Source organism: Mustela nivalis (genome assembly GCF_964662115.1).
Source record: "Mustela nivalis genome assembly, chromosome: 2".
Lineage (NCBI taxonomy): Eukaryota > Metazoa > Chordata > Mammalia > Carnivora > Mustelidae > Mustela > Mustela nivalis.
This window is the reverse complement of record NC_139021.1, coordinates 168,088,993-168,102,176: the sequence shown is the minus strand read 5'-3', so window position 1 is coordinate 168,102,176 and position 13,184 is coordinate 168,088,993. Positions and strand designations below refer to the sequence as shown.

General features: G+C 38.5%; 1 protein-coding gene across 3 annotated transcripts in view; it reads right to left on the bottom strand.

Moving 5' to 3' along the window:
- SMC3 (structural maintenance of chromosomes 3) overlaps positions 1 to 10,620 on the bottom strand; it is a 37,474-nt gene extending 26,854 nt beyond the window's left edge. The window contains exons 1-6 of one of the 3 annotated variants that reach the window (XM_082720197.1): positions 10,468 to 10,620; positions 9,351 to 9,426; positions 4,311 to 4,349; positions 2,252 to 2,319; positions 790 to 861; positions 349 to 428 (exon numbers count right to left, since the gene is read on the bottom strand). In XM_082720197.1, the coding sequence (XP_082576323.1) occupies positions 349 to 428; positions 790 to 861; positions 2,252 to 2,319; positions 4,311 to 4,349; positions 9,351 to 9,426; positions 10,468 to 10,482 (350 nt within the window). In that variant the 5' untranslated portion in view covers positions 10,483 to 10,620. Of the gene's footprint in view, positions 1 to 348; positions 429 to 789; positions 862 to 2,251; positions 2,320 to 4,301; positions 4,350 to 9,350; positions 9,427 to 10,467 lie in introns of all 3 variants that reach the window. The other 2 variants (XM_082720198.1, XM_082720199.1) reach the window with 2 other exon arrangements.
- Positions 10,621 to 13,184: the final 2,564 nt, after the last annotated feature.

Genomic DNA, 13,184 nt, shown 5'->3' with positions numbered 1-13,184 from the left:
CTGGGTTAAGGAGCATGAGGGACTATAGTCATTGAGCCACCTACTATATCAGCCTCAGAGGATCCTGATTCTTCCCACGCCCGCCCCAAAGATTTTATCTATTTGACAGCGAGAGGAATCAAGCACCCCGCTGAGCAGAGAGCTGGAGCCCAAGGTCCTGGGATCATGACCTGAGCCAAAGGCCCATGCCCAACCAAAAGAGCCACCCAGGTGCCCTGAGAATCCTGATTCTTATGTTAATGCTCAAACTACTGGTTTGTTGAACACAAGGGATATATAACCCATATAACAGAGTAAGTAAAATACTTTTACTCTGTAAAGAAATAAAAATGCAAAGAAAATGCTTACGTGACCATTTTCTTGTCTAGGAAATACTGATCCTTTTTGGCTCCAATAACTCTTCTAAGTGAAACTTCTTCTTTATCAATCTAAGAAAAAATGTAAAAGCCCAAAATTAATTTCACAGTAAAAGTGGAAAACATTTTAGTTAGTAAGGTCATTCTAGAATCCATAGCCATAAACATTATTTTGAAATCTCACTAAAGATATGCTATGAATATCAATTCTTAGGACAAAGACATTTTTCACAACAGCTTACACAACCTCCCTTCTGTTTACTAGAATGTTCATTACAATTTTAAGGCAAAATTAATATGTAAACTGCATAGCTATTTTAGCATAAACTATAAGAGCTTAAGTACATTTGTAAATGTTTCAAAACTTGGAAGAAAATCAGCTGCATCAATAAAATTCTCAACATTATTACTAGGGAAAAAACCCACTACTCACTGGCAACCGGTTGTCTGAATTATCAAAAATAATCTCCACAAAAGCAGAAATGACACGAGGACCAGTACCCTCCTAAAACATGCAAAAAACAAATTGGTCATTTAAGTGGGATTTTCACATTCCTTATCTTTTTTTTTTCCCCCCTTTCAATGCCTTTAAAATTTAGTGCATGGTAACAAGCCTAATTAAATGGAGAAAAAATCCAGTCAGACTACAATATATTCTTCTTGTCAAAAGAGCAAAGACACTGGATTAGGATAACAATACTTCTCAACCAAATGGTTTTAGATTCTCACTAAATCCGCGAGAAATATGCAAAAGATAGCAAATCAGATGTATTTAGGTCGTATTCTGAAGACCACTTTATTAGAATTTAAGACCCCATGCCCACCTAATTCTACTTATTTGCTAATATCACAACACTTTGAGGCTCTTCTCTTATAGACTCATTTAATGCTGTCAAGGAACCCTAACAAATACACAATTACTGGAACTCAACTTTTTTAAACTATCTGCAATATGCTACATAATCTTAAATCTGCCATGAAACGACACATATCTAACATGTGTCACATATAGACCAATTTATGACCCAGCTACTTCTATACCAAGTCCAAAGAATTTCCAGAGTTTAGAAACTGTGTAAATCAACACAATAAAGAACGGTATCTAAAGAGGTTATTCTTTCAATGCCAATCTTAGAAACCTAAAAAAAATTCATCTACAGGTAACCAGCTTTGATTACTGGGCTGTAAATACAAATTTAAGAGGGCTAAATAAAAGATAATGACTAAAAAACATAAACAACCAAAATACCTCCCTAACTGTGAAAGATTCTATTGAGATATACTTAGGATTTTCACTTTCTAGTCTTAAAACTAATTATAAGTCACATTCAAACCAAAAAGAAATTTTATCATTTTATTTTAGACTTTTATAATTTTTTATTCTGGAATTTCTTCAGTTTGCTATTCATAATTATTTGATGAAAAATTCTAACAATTTTACTTACCATAAATATACTTATCTTTCATACTGGAAAATGCTGTTACCATTTAACTTACAAATATGGCCAAAAATAGAACAAGTATGTTGTTTAATTTGCAATTACTGCTTCTCTATGCTCCCAATAACTTCTAAGTCTCAAAGTTCCTAATTTCTAATCTCAAACTCTTTTTTCTCCTTAGCAAATCTGCTTTTGAGCATTATCAGACCATACTCTTAATAAAGACATACCCATCAATAGAAAAATCCTACAATTTTCTTACCATTATATAAAAATCAGGCCTTTATCACGCATTAATATAGGAGGCTAAATTCCACAGCAGAATTAACACACTTAAAGACAGTGTCATGTTTACAAAAGATCTGCAGCTTGAACAAATGATTTTATTTACCAGAATCAACAGTGTAGTTTAAAAAATGCATAATATCAATAACATCTCAAAGCAATTTCACTCACATGCAACAAAGCCAATCGCTGTTCAGGACGAAGATGACTGAACTCATCACTAAGAACAAACTGAATTGCTAAAAATACAAAAACATAACTATTAGTACAGTCTAAAAAAAGATCTATGCCTTATTTACACCTTTCCATACCTTCTACCAGGTAATGAACAAGGCAGATAAAGTAGATTATTTCATATATGCAGATTTGTCTATATTTCAGACTAATTACCTTCGAAATGATAAGAAAAATACTAAGAAGTTTCCACTGAAACATTTAAGGAAAGAAAAAGAGAACACACTAAGGTAACAAAGAGAGACATGCAAACTAAAGTTTACCTCTTGATCAAAGTATACACTGAGTGGCTAACACTTTGTTTTTACCTACTAGATATAAATAATATACATCAAAATATTTATAAAAAAATAGGATATATTCCTACAATATCCTTGGATACTTTTGGCCAAAAGAAATAGAACTAAGTGGGAAATACAGGGACATATTTCAGATTCTCATATTCTACTTCAATGCTTATCTGCTTTAAGAAGCCATTCCTGCTTCCATATGGGGTATCTAACTGGACGACCCTGCCCCAGAAACGCAACTCTATTCAGCTGTCCTGTTCCCAATCCACCCAGGAGACCTTTGACATTCTAAGAGTTGAGTGTGCATGTATGAATATGTATGCTGAGGGTGGACATGGAGTGCTTTATCTTTTATAATCATCTTGGGAGGATAGATTCAAATTACCTTCATCTCCCTGGAGATCACAAAATACTTCTACTCCAATCCCACTCTCTCACCTTCACCAAATTACAACCACTAAAGAGCTATTGATTTGTGAGCACAGAAGGGATAAAGCCTTTGTTCTAATTAAGGTCCCTGCTTTTCCTCAAGCACTACTCAACTAAGAGGTTCAAAATTTTTGCAACTTACTTCTTACATAATTCAAAACTATTAAAATGTTTTCTCTGAAGAATTTGTTAACAGAGGTATTATTATACTTAATAACATTTTTTAAAGATTTATTTGAGAGTGAGTGAGAGAGAATGAGAGCGTGGTGCGGAAAGGCACCACAGAAGGATGAGTCTTAAGCAGGCTGCGCTGAGTGCAGAGCCCAGCTTGGGGCTTGATCCACACAATCCGGAGATCACAACCTGGGCTGAAACCAAGAGTCAGATGCATAAATGACTGAGCTACCAGGTGCCCCACTTAAATGCACTTTATCCTTACAATCTTCAAAGCTATTTATCCGCAAATTGACAGCGGTCTTCGCTGAATCTGAGATTTTTTTATACCCTTCCATCCTTAAAAAAAAAAAAAAAAAAAAAAGATTCAGAAAGCATTTTTTTAGAAGATGTAACAGAGGAGTACCTAACTGGCTCAGTAAGTAGAGCAAGTGACTCTTGATCTTGGGGTCATGAGTTCAAACCCTAGACTGCATGCAAAGCATACTTTAAAAATGAATACATAAATGGAACAAAAAGATGATCCACTTTCCAAAACAATATTAGCTTTTCTACATCTACATTTATATATATATATATATATATATACAAATTTGCAACACTTATATACCACACTCAAGTTTAAAAAGCACTTCCATTTGTATTATCTGATGAGTCTCACAACCCATCAAAGCAGGCAGACCAAAGACCTCTTTTTAAAGTGCAAAGATAGAGATTGTTCTGTCCATTATCTCAGCTCATTATTTACTAAGTACAGAGAACTCAGATCATTATATCATTATACTTGAAATCCTCTACACTAAATCACAACCCTGTATGAAGAAGTATTTGAGTTTCATGCAGACACACCTCAGAAAACCAATTTTTCTAAGTAGGCTCCATACCCAGCAAGGAGTGCAATGAGGAGCTTGAACTCATCATGATCCTGAGACTGAGACCTGAGCTGAGTTCAAGAGTCAGACACTTAACCAAATGAGCCACCCAGACACCCCTCAGAAAACCAGTTTTTATTTTTTATTTTTTTAGAAAACTGATTTTTAAAATAAATTACCTGAAATACCCAGGGTCTTTAATATATTTAGAATTTAAAAAACAATACCTACCATAAAAAAAGTTACTTTTTCCAGATCCATTTCTGCCCACTATAAAATTTCAAAAAGTACATGTTACTTTGCATAGAGACCAATAAAATTAAAACCTTACTGAAAGTATTAAAAACTTTATACTCTACTTTCTAACTTAACATCTTAATATTTAAAATTAAATACAACAAAAGAAATCAATAAACAGCTTTAAACACCAAATGAGTACAATTTTTTGCAGAGACATCTAATGGCTTTTTTTCTTAAATTTATTTCATTCATTCTTTTGCTCTTTCTAAATAGTTTAAAATTAATAGAAATAATCAAATGTTACCAGGTTTTCATAAATTACAATCATTACTATGGATATACAACTCGATTTTAATTATATATAATGGAATCTTTTAAAAAATTTAGACTCACAGGTTGCTAAAATTTTTAATACTTAAATAATCATTTTAAATTCTTTGTTTATTAAAGTACTTATGATTAGCCCTATGATTATATCATGTATAATCTCAGAATCACAAAAGTAGACAAGTATAAGGCACTTTTAACTACCTACCTTCAGAAATAAACAATTCTATACATAAGATATCAAATGTTTGATTTAATAAATTCATTTGAATTTTCTTGTTCAGCAAAATTCCCAACCTCTCTCATCTTGACCAAGATATCCTGAACAAATCAGCCCTTACAGTTACCATTTTTAATGCAAAGTAAAGCATAAAAAAAATGTTATGAAAGTAATAAAACACTTTTTTTTTTGGAAGGCATATGACACAGAAGCCAGCTTGAAAAAGATTTCCACTGGCTTAATCTAGGACAATTTGAGCACCAAAATAATTAGATGAACTATAAATCTGTGCTGGAGGGGGAATAATCCATGACTCTAAACTGATAATAAAATTATAGATAAATAGCTAAGGAAGGAGAACTCTTGCTCACAGTAGAATACCACACAGTAAATGTGAAAGGAAATCTGGAAATGGAAAATTATTTTGTAAACACTAAAATAAAGGCAAGAAAAAAAAATAAAGGAAAGAATCGTCAATGGATACTAAATCTAGGGGGAAATTTTGCAAAGGAGCACAATATTTGCACGGTCCAAAATCATTTCCCATCCTCATACTATTTATTAGTTGCAAGAGGACAAACACTGCACAGAAGAAAAACCAGATAACTACCCAGACCGGGTGATCAAAAATAACATAATTTAAAAAGAAGGACACAGAATGATGTCTTCACTTCTAGATGTAATATCCTCAGAAGACCGCATCATTTATGTAGCTGTTCTTTTTTTTAAAAATAATGTTATAAAAGACAAAAAAGCCTGTGGAATTGATCCAGATTAAAGGAGACTGAAGAGACACGACAACTATCTGCAATACCTAATCCTAAATTAGATCCTGTACTGGAGGAGGAAAAAACACTATAAAGAACTTTTTTGGGTCAATCAGTATAACTGGAAAATGAAGAGAAGATTATTTTATTAATGTCAAATTTACTGAAGTTGATAACGCTACTGTGTTTTATGTAAGAAAATATCCCTATTCTTAGAAGGCATACACTGACATCAAAGGTAAAGGGCTATGACCTACATAACTTACTCTATGAAAAAAAAGGGTGAGCGTGTGCAAATGATAAAGCAACTGAGGAAAATGTTAACAGGTACATTAGAATAAAAGAGGTAGGAGTATTCTTTGTATTGTTTCTATTTATACTACTTTTCTATAAATTTAAAATTACCTCTAAATAAAAGTTTACAAGATAACATATCATTAAAAGAATTACATGTAGCTCAAACTATAATCTACTCATGAATAAACAACCTAAAATTTTTAAATTTCCCTTTAAGAATTACTCTTACCCATACAGTTAAATACTATACAGTAATTTTAAGCATGTTGAATACTTAATGATAGAATAAGATATTCAAAATTTAAACAGAAAAAATAGATTACTAATAAATAACAATACAAGCCCATTTTTATTTAAAAAGGGTTATTTTTTTAAAAAAGATTTTATTTATTTATTTGATAAACAGAGATCTTAAGTAGGCAGAGAGGCAGGCAGAGAGAGAAAGAGGAGGAAGCAGGCTCCCCACGAAGCAGAGAGCCCGATGCAGGGCTTGATCCCAGAACTTGGGGATCATGACCTGAGCTGAAGGCAGACTTTAGCCCACTGAGCCACCCAGGCGCCCCTACAAAGGCTTATTTATGCAGACAAAAAGACTGGAGGGCTGCGAGATAGATCCAGTTTGTATGTGCCCCAGATTCACCTGCCCGGACCCAAGTCTTAGTTGCCTGTCAACAGAAAGGCTCAGTATTCCATCACTGTAGGTTGTTTCAGCCTATCCTGGGTACACACTCAGCTCAGATCTGTGAGAAACCAATTCACTTCAGGTGAATTAAGTCCCCAGAGTAACACAACCCAAGGACATGGGGGAACTCATGCCTTGTGTGGTAAAATGACCAATCAGAGACAGGAACCTGCAAACAAAACCCTCTCATTCCTTTCCCATCTGATCTTTCCCACACATGGTGGGTTCATAAAGTCTGTCTGAAAATTATCTAATTTGACCCCCAAACCAGCTGTGCCTTCTTTATAAAACTATGACCAGCCTTCCTCCTCATGCCAGCCCTTAGACTGCACCTTCCCATTAAAGCCTTATTAGTAGCTGAGTGTGCCTTGCACTCTTGTTTTCTAGGAAACCAGGTAAGTAGATTGTCTTGTTTTCTAGGAAACCAGGTAAGTAGATTGTCAATATTAAGAATGGCTATTTCTGGGCAAGATTAGTGTTTTTTTTTTTTCTTCCTTTTAGCTTTTAAACTCTCCCATAATGTTCTATAATTAACATATTATTTCTTCTGTTAAAAAGTTACAAAAAAGGTAACCTTAAAAAGGTATATGCTTGGTACATTCAGACATCATTCAACTATTCAAACAAGAGATTCAAACATCACCACAAGAGATATCTGCCTTCCAATCTTCAAAGTCAAAATCATTAAATAACAAAAGTAGTACGCTTTCATAGAGTATTCTTAATGTCAATCTCAGTCTATACTACTTTGAATCTTTCTTATATTAAGGTACCTGTTTTTAAAACATGTTTAAGCAGTAAAATCATATTAGGCTTGTTAAAACAAACAAAAGAAAGAACACTAAGACAATCTCCTTTGTAACTATAACTATTAACAACCCTAATGTTGCATACAAAGCAATAAACAGCTGTTTGATAATAACTAAAACAAAAATATTTGATAGATCCTACAGACATAATCTAATCATCATAGGTAATAATGGTATCATTTTATAGCTCATTTATAAAATTGTAACACTGATATAATTAAGATATTCATCTACTTTTAACCTGTAAAGAAAAAATATAAACCTAGTAATTATTTATTTTTCTCCATTTCTAAAGATTTTCTGGTTGATGAAAATCAGAAGGCACTTAGAATCAAAATATAAGCAAAATATTTGGTAAATCTATCCTTATAACACACCAATTAACTTAACTATTCAACAGGTACAGGAGGGGGAAAATGTTTCCTTTATTCCCAACTACAAGCAACAAATGATGTACTGAGGGTAGGTTTTCTTCTTGCCCTCAGTTTTTTTTTTTAACTGTAGTTGACATTCTTACCCTCAATTTTTTAAATTTAATATTTATTTCAAAATAATGTTTGCCCTTGACTGATCTCCATATGAGTCTCACCTTACCAAGTGAGACAGACTGAATTGTGCCACTCCCCTGTCCCAATCATATGCTGGAAGTCCTAATTCCAAATGCCTGGTATTTGGAGATAGGGGCCCTTTGGGAGATAATCAGCATCAGGTGAGGTTGTGAGGGGGGAGCCTTCATGATTGAATTAGTGTTCTAATAAGGAAGACGCAGAGAGAACCAAAGAGGTCACATGAGCATGATGATGAAGATGGTGACTTCCAGAATGTGACTGTGCTGGCACCTTGATCGTGGCCCTGAATTTCCAAGTCATAAAATAAATTGTTTAAGCCAGTTAGTCTATATTTAATGGTAGACCTAGCAGTCTAATATACCAATAAACCACGCCAAGGAGGACAATGTATAGACGTCTATTTGTAACAGTTTCTTCTGGCCTTTAAAAATTCGGCAGAACTTCAAGAAACACCTTTGCTGGCTCTATCAGCAAAAAATGGAGAATATCACCTGAAGAGTCTTTAAACTAAACACTGTATTGCAGAACAATAATCATTGTAGCTCTTTACCCTCACACATATACTTTCTCATTTAATTTTTCCAACAGCCATGTAAGATGAGTATCATTAGCTCCCCTTTACAAACCCCTCAGGGAGTCAAGTTTGAAAATGTATCAGAACCAGGATTGGAAAGCCATTCTGTTATGCTCTAAAGTTTATGCTTTTTCTACCTAGCTGCTGCATGGTGTGACCTTAAATAGTATGACAGAAAAAAAAAAAAAAAAAAACTCTGAGAACAATCTAATTTGTGAATAAATAATGGCCATCTTTGAAATAAGGAAACCGTGGGCTTTTTAATTAAGAAATGACATATCAACAACAGAACAGCTCAAATGCTAAATTTAGTGTCATTCGCTGTAAAGCCACACTTTCATACATACCAGGCTAAATAAAAATGAGTAACTAGTGATCGCCTTATGCAAATATTTTAAATGCATAAAATAAGCAATTCCTCAGAGCAGATAGAAGACACGCTATTTCTTTCTTTCTTTTTTTTTTTTTAAGATTTTATTTATTTATTTGACAGAGATCACAAGTAGGCAGAGAGGCAGGCAGAGAGAGAGGAGGAAGCAGGCTCCCTGCGGAGCATAGAGCCCCGATACGGGGCTCCATCCCAGGACCTTAGATCATGACCCAAGCCAAAGGCAGAAGCTTTAACCCACGGAGCCACCCAGGCACCCCAAGACATGCTATTTCATACAGAAAAAGTAAGTATAAATTCATGTAATATTCAAAGCCAATTCCTCTTTCCTCAAGCCCAGACAGAATTTAAATGGCTCTCTACACATAAATCTGATTTTGCAAACCATCAACACTTACCGATAACATTATGTTTTGAACTGAAGGGATCTACAATTGTTTGATCTCTGTAACTCCGAAAACCCTGGATAATAACCTAGTAAATTAAAAAAAAAAAAAAAAAGATACCTTTCAGAGAATACATACTAAAAGACGCAACTCCTAAACATTTCTCCTTGGCTCTCCTCTTTTCAGGGGGTTTCTCATTTAATGCAAGACAGAGAACCTTCCATTTCTTACGAGAGAAACTCCTGCTGGAGGAGGGTGATTAAAAATCGTCAACAACCACAGTCCGTTTATCCGCGACGACGGACAGCGCGGTTTTTTAGGAGCTAACCATCAGGAGCCTGGTAAGGAACTCTCAGAATCAAGTGCATCGTAGAAGGTTCGTGCGCTCAGTAGGACACTGCTTTAAGCAAAACGTGTCCAGCGGGCGGCCTGGCCCCGGCTTCCCTTACTCCAAGAGCAGTGGGCGCTTCTTTCGGACCCACCCGCCCGCCAAGGTAAGGAGCCGTTCCAAGGAAGGGGCGCTTCAAGCCCAACGCATCCCAGGGAGAAACTTCTCTCCCAAGAGCGTGGAGGGGCTCATCTCCGCGGTGGACTCTCGCGCGGGAAGACCATTTTGACAGAAGTAAACAAGTGAACGAGGCGGCGCTACAGATTCTACAAGGAGGAGGGTCCCTTTGACGTCCCCATTAATTCGGGGACAAAGACCCCGGGCTACGCTGACACCCCAATCTGAGCCCCCCAGGGGCGTCTCCGGGCCGGGGAGACCACCTCTCCATACACCCATGCAAATGGGCGGCGCGGGGCGAGAGGACAACGCGGCCGCCCGCCCCGCCGCGGCCGCCCCCGGCGCGGCCCCCAGCCCGCCCCCGGCCCACCCAGGAAGGCCCGCTCCCTCTAAACGTCTCGGAAAGACGGCTCCCTCAGACGAGCGCGCTGCAGGAGGGCGCCCCGATCCTCTGCGGCCCCTGCGCCCGCGGGGCGGGGCCTCTCCCCTCCCCCGCAGCCCGCGTCCAGCTCTGGGTCAACCCCGCCGGGAGGCGGGAGGCCGCGGGTCGCACCGGGACACCCCTGCTTCATGGAGCGGTCCTCAGAGGCCCGTAAGGGGGTGGGCGGGGCGCACAGGCCTCACCTGTTTTATGTACATGGTTCCACGGCCCTCACCGGGGAGGACTCCCCGCGAGAAGCGACAGCGCGGCCGTGGGGTCCAGTGAGGCGCCTACGAGACCCCTCCCCCAAAGCGTCGCTCGCTCCCGTCCAGCCAAACAAAATGGCGGCGCCCGTGGAGGCGGAGTCCGCGCCTTAGACGGAACCATCCTCGCGGCCCCTGGAGAGCGTAGGGGGAGTCAGGGTCGAGTCTTCTCTTTTCCTTTTGACAAAAAGAGCCTTCGACGGCGTCCCCCAGTGGATTTCATTTTATTGTTCAATTTGTTGCTGAACTTTTCCTGAGAATTAGTCGGAAGCTTCGTTCATAAAAGCCTTGATCGTGAGTTTGGCCCGTATTCCCTCCGAGAGCGGAGCCAATGGTTGCATCCACAAGGGCGTAAAGGTTCGGCGCCAAAGCCAAGTGTGAGAGCCCGAGGGCCAGTGGCGGAGCTTGCCGGTGGCCACGTGATCTCTGGCTGTTTAAAAATGCTTACCCGCGCTCGAACCTGCGGAGTCCTGGGAGCTTGTGGGGTTCGCCGGGCGGAATCCTTGTTGCTCTGTTTATTCTTGCTCGCTCCGGGAGCTTGTGTAAACTTAGAACGGCCCCTGCAGGCTCGGGACGGCACGCTCGCAGCACAGGGAAAGGGCCTGACGCTTGAAAATTTGTTTTAATAACGTGATAATTAATACCCTGGGAGCTGTTACTACTTTGCCATTTACTGTAAATCTAGTCAGACATGGACAATTGCAACAAAAAGAAATTTAGATAAGAGTAAAAGCTCTTTTATTGTTTTAACAGCCTGAAAGATACTAGGTGCTAGCAGCACCCTAGATGCATCTCATCTGATGAGTCTTAGGGGGAAAACTTAATGAAGTTAAGCTGGATCTCTGGGCAGCTGTAAAATTACCTGCCGTTTAAGTTGGTGATCCTTGCTGCCCCTCCCGCTGCTGTGGGCTGTTCCAGCCCTAATTATTTCTAGATTGAACTATTTTTAATAGCCAGCTAACTTCATCCTTGTCAGCACCCCCTTGGTGCTGGCAGAGTCAAATCCTTTCCAGTTCTGGGTGTTAGGAAAAAAAAAAATCTTCAATATTTCTCCTAGATTAGTGTCTCTACACTATCAATTTCTGTGGGATTGTAGGCAGATTAATAAAGTTCAAAATTTCCATTTCCTATTCTATAATATGAGGATGATAAAAACATTTCATTTTTAGAATAAAAATAGAATGTATAAAATAATTATATTTGCTAAAACTGTAGAGATGTGTGCCCCTGAGGCTTTTATGAAATTGCAGTCTGGCTGACATCTTGATTTCTGCTTAATGACGCCTAAGGAGAGGACCCAATTATATTTCGCCCAGACTTCTGACCATATTTCTTTCTTTTTTGTTGTTGTTGTTTAGATTTATTTATCACAAGCAGGCAGAGAGGCAGGCAGAGAGAGAGGAGGAAGCAGGCTACCCAGTGAGCAGAGACACCGATGCGGGGCTCGAACCCAGGGGATGGAGATCATGACCTGAGCTGAAGGCAAAGGCTTAACCCACTGAGCCATCCAGGTGCCCCCTGACCATATTTCAAAAAATCCTGATGCTGTAGACCTTTTCTCATAAATGTTAAACTCAGTTTACAATATCTGCAGCAATAAAGACTCCCAAGGACAGTGAAGATGAAGTATAGGGCAAGGGCCAAGTACACACAGGATAAGACCCTACTTTTTCATTCTCATCTTTATACCCCCTCCATTGTTAAGACATTCCAAAATAAAGCTTTGACTCTAAGCTATTGTCAGTTCACAGTCTTTTATCATCCCAGGAAGGGATCACAAACTGATTTTATCTATCTCTAAGTTATTTCTCCCAACCTCTTAAAAAAGATTCTTTAATGTGTGCCCTATCTATCTTTACTCTCAGGTTAGACAGATTTTCTATGGGTACCTTCCAATCCAACGATCAGGAAGGAAATATTATTATCGCTCATTTTCAATTGTTATGGTCCCCAAAAGATAGAACTAACACAGCAGAGATGATCCCAAATTATAGTTTTCTCTTGGTGACTCCTGGTACTGTGAAGTCCCAAATCACCTAAGAGAAAACCTAGAAAATTCTTATCCAAGCAAGATAGAACTATAGCATTTATGGGAAGATGGGACTCGAAAGAAAGACAAAATCTTTCATTGCCTCCCTCATGGATATATAGGAGACATTGCCAGATTTCTTTAGGGAAAAAACTTGGGAGGAAACCTTTTTAGGTACCATGCCCCAAAAGCCAAGACTAAACACTTTATACCATTGCAGGATTTTTTTTCTCTGTTGGTGCCTGCATCAGACACTTTGAAGAATGAAGAGGTAGACAGAGAGGTGGGCAGCAAAGCAGCGTTTATTGAGCGATAACAAAGTGATAGCACAAAGCTCCCGAAGAGAGAGGGGACCTGGGAGGGTTGCCATTGAGATCTCTGAGTCTAGGGGTTTTTGTGGGGTTCATTCAAGGGCTGTTTTGATCTGATTAACCCTCCCTGTGCCTGTCATCCAATCAAGGTTTTGTCATCTATCACATCGGAAAGCGTGGAGGGCTCATTCCAGGGTGGTTGTAAAATCCTTTTAAGGGTGGTTCCTCTTCAGGCAGGCGGCCTCCTTCTTCCTGCCTGCCTGTCTTCCAATTGCTCTTCATCAATACTTCCTAGGATGTAAAGATTCCCATCCCTC